We start from the raw sequence: 3,413 nt of genomic DNA, 5'->3' as shown, positions 1-3,413 counted from the left end.
TCGAGCTTTTCCTTCATCCGGGCCGACAGAAGTCAACCTTTCACCGTCACCACTCTTTACCCTTACACTCTGCATCACTTATATTTCCTATTTGCACATTTTAACTGTGTTTTATTCTTATTTTATACTTAAAACAAGATAAAAAATTTTTGCTGTGTAGGCGGCAAAAATCACAAACGCTATGAAATGTCAAGTTGACAGATCACCAATTTCCATAGAAAGTGGTGCCAGCTGGTGTATGAAGAAGGTAAACTAGATGATAAAGCAGAGACAATTGGTAAGTTTTCTTATACCATAGACTAAAATAAGGCAAAGATCATAGACAGCTCTCTCAACAGAACGCTGTGTTTTATTAAGGCACATAATAATATTTTTTCGTAAATTTACGAAAATATCAAATTAGCCCGTAATCCTGAATCCTGATACATAAATTTAGCCTATTAATTTAACACATGTACGACTGTACTCAGTGTTGCACTATCCAATGCGATTGACGCGCCTCTATGCCAGGGTTTTTATGTTCCTGGTCAGGCTATAAATTAAAATAGAAAACCAAAATCCTTTTTCAATTTCAAAATAAAAAAAAAACACCGGAAGTAGCTTTCTTAAGTTGGCAGCATTGCAAATTGCAAGTCTTTTCAATGACATAACAAGTAACGTTACTATTAACGATTCGTTTATATCGAACTATCCTCGTAAACGCAGACACGCACGCCAAACAAAAAAAATATATATGTCACCTGTCAAAACGTTCATGGCGGACCATTGGTTGGGACCCAAACATTGAGCACGTTTGATTTTACATAATTTCGTATTAGTCCACTCCAGAGTCACATGCTATCAGTTGTTGCGTGCTAGACGCAATCATCGCCCCGCAATGTCCACGGTGGAGTCGGACTGCTTCACGATCGGGAGTATAGTGGCCACTAAAACATGTTACAACGAAGAGATTGAAGGCGAAGTGTTGGCTTTCGATCCTCAAACTAAAATGCTGATACTGAAGTGTCCGTCTTCCAGCGGGAACCCGAAACGCCACGACGTGAATATCGTGAACCTGTCTCTGGTAAGCGACGTGCAAATCAAGAAAGAGGTGACTTCGACCCCGGACCCGCCACAATCTCTAAACCTGAACAGGCTTAACACTAGGGTCAGAAATTCAATTGAAAATAAGCGGAGATTAGTAAGTACACTCTATTTTTATCTAATCTTGCCCTATTTTACTTAGTTGTGTATAAAAAATTATGAAATAGTTGCCAATATTGACAATACATACTTTCCCTTGCACATTTAGCATTGTAACAAAAATACCACGAATTTGCTATTCGCATCTAGCCTCATACAGTAAAAATACCACGAAACAGTGATTCATATCTAGTTTCATACCAAATCATAAGTATAGATAACATTTTTGTTGAATAATGCAGTTATCTAAATGTATTTGATATTTACATTTTACATGTTATGTATTATGTAGGTATGTCATCTAACATCAACTTAGTCAGCTTTTTTTAACTTGCTATTGGGATTGATAAAAATTCTAGTTAACTTAAGTAAATCTGTGCATTTACTGTAAAATAAACTCAATAATAACTCTAAACGCTCATTGACATTGGCAAAACCAGTGTGCTTCAAATTCGCACCATTGATGCCATTAGACAGAATAATAATAGCTAATTTGTTAATGACTGTCACATATTGGGACAGCTAAAGTTTGTTATCTCGAATAATAATGCATAAAGTATACAACTATACATTGTGGTGGCTCGCTACTGTTAGTTTTTCTAAAGTTTTGATAGACATTACATTATTGTTATGTCATGAAAACATACACACACAAGTAAAGCTCACTCACCTTTATAAGTTGCAAGAACTATACTTGGTCAAAGAGTAGCATTAGAGTAGGCGCACACTGTTGATTTTTCATCGGCCGATAGTTTAGTCGGGCAGTTGATCAGTATGGGCATGTATGGGAGTGCGCACACTACGCCGATTCGATTTGGCCGATTCTTCATACAAATTAAAATCGGGCACAACTATCAGCCAACTAAAAATCAACGGTGTGCGCCTACTCTTATCCAACTACAAGGAATTTGATTTATTCACTCCAGGTGTCAGCGCTATCAGCATGCTTGGACCCGGAGGGCCAGCGGTTGTTCCTGGCGATCGCGCGGCTCATCGATGACGTCACCTGGGTCGGCCAGAACATCCGGGTGTACAATGAGGTCACCATCACACCCCCTTATAAGGCAAGCGTTCGAACATTCACTTTTTTTACCCAACAGAGAAGCTTCGAATGCATTTCACCTGATGGAAAGGATGACTAGGCCGAAGGTGGAAGCGAGCTTCACCATGAATCCTCAAGGAACTAGCTATAACACTAACACCTCCAACTTCCGGAATGACAACACAATTTTTTCACCTGTCGTTTTGCACTGGAGAGAAGTCGAACCTTAATTTCCAACTCTTCCTATGTTCTTCTCATTAAGTTTGATTAAAACTGCTTCCACATAACTGTTCATTAATCACACAATCATTAGTTTAATTTGTATTTTTTAATTTTAAATAACAAATGACTAATTATCTCGCTAACCCCTCATGGTAAGCTAAATATGCTTGTGTATTGAACACGCGTTCCTAGGATCAGTTTCAGAATTTTTGACAGTGTACTTACAAAATTTCTCTATCATTCACAGGTAGAAAACGTTATAGGCGAGCCGGACTCCAAACCGTATAACTACATAAGGAAATTCGTCGAGAAGCATTGGCGCGAGCCCAGAGACCACGCCGCGGCCAACTCCAGCCAGCATCAGTAGATATCGTTGGGATATGTCTCTGGTAAAGCCACACTCGATCAGAGATGCCTAAAGTCCGGTCGCCGAGCAGATAGTATTTCGTCCAATGACCCCCAAGCTACCCATCCTTATCGCTCGCACGTAATTATATTGCTGTCGCGATTGCGACGGGCAGCCGCAGCGAGTGTGCGAGCGATAAGGATGGGTAGCTTGGGGGTCATTGGACGAAAGTCTATCTGCTCGGCGACCGGATTTTAGTCCGATTTTTATTAGTGCTGGGTTGCTATAATAAATCCTAATCCAAAACCATCCGTCAACTGTCAAATCACTAACCCCCTTATTAGTAAAAAGTTACACCCGGTATGAACACTGGATTAAAATTACATTTCCATATTAAACTAGCGGCCGCCCGCGACTTCGTACGCGTAACTCGTTTTATCCCCTTTAAATTTTTCCTTAATTTTCTTTGCTATAAACCTCACGGAGCCCGAGACCTTTCCAACGAATGCAAAACCGTGGAAATCGGTTCGTGCGTTCTGGAGTTATAGCGTCAGGAAGGAAAACCTGTCTTATTTTTATATAGTAGATGACAATTTAAACCAGAGTTCAACTAGGGTGTAA

At 39.8% G+C, this 3,413-nt stretch overlaps 1 protein-coding gene across 1 annotated transcript; it reads left to right on the top strand.

Moving 5' to 3' along the window:
- The first annotated feature begins 742 nt into the window (after positions 1-742).
- Positions 743-3,093, top strand: Lsm12a (LSM12 homolog a). The gene is made up of 3 exons (XM_028318133.1): positions 743-1,180; positions 2,109-2,246; positions 2,694-3,093. Exons 1-3 carry the CDS (start codon positions 878-880, stop codon positions 2,811-2,813), a joined length of 561 nt encoding a protein of 186 aa, XP_028173934.1. The 5' UTR covers positions 743-877; the 3' UTR covers positions 2,814-3,093.
- Positions 3,094-3,413: the final 320 nt, after the last annotated feature.

Source organism: Ostrinia furnacalis, unplaced genomic scaffold, assembly GCF_004193835.3.
Source record: "Ostrinia furnacalis isolate ACB-3 unplaced genomic scaffold, ASM419383v2 OfSCF6659, whole genome shotgun sequence".
NCBI classification, from domain to species: Eukaryota; Metazoa; Arthropoda; class Insecta; order Lepidoptera; family Crambidae; genus Ostrinia; species Ostrinia furnacalis.
This window is presented reverse-complemented; position numbering and strand designations above follow the sequence as displayed.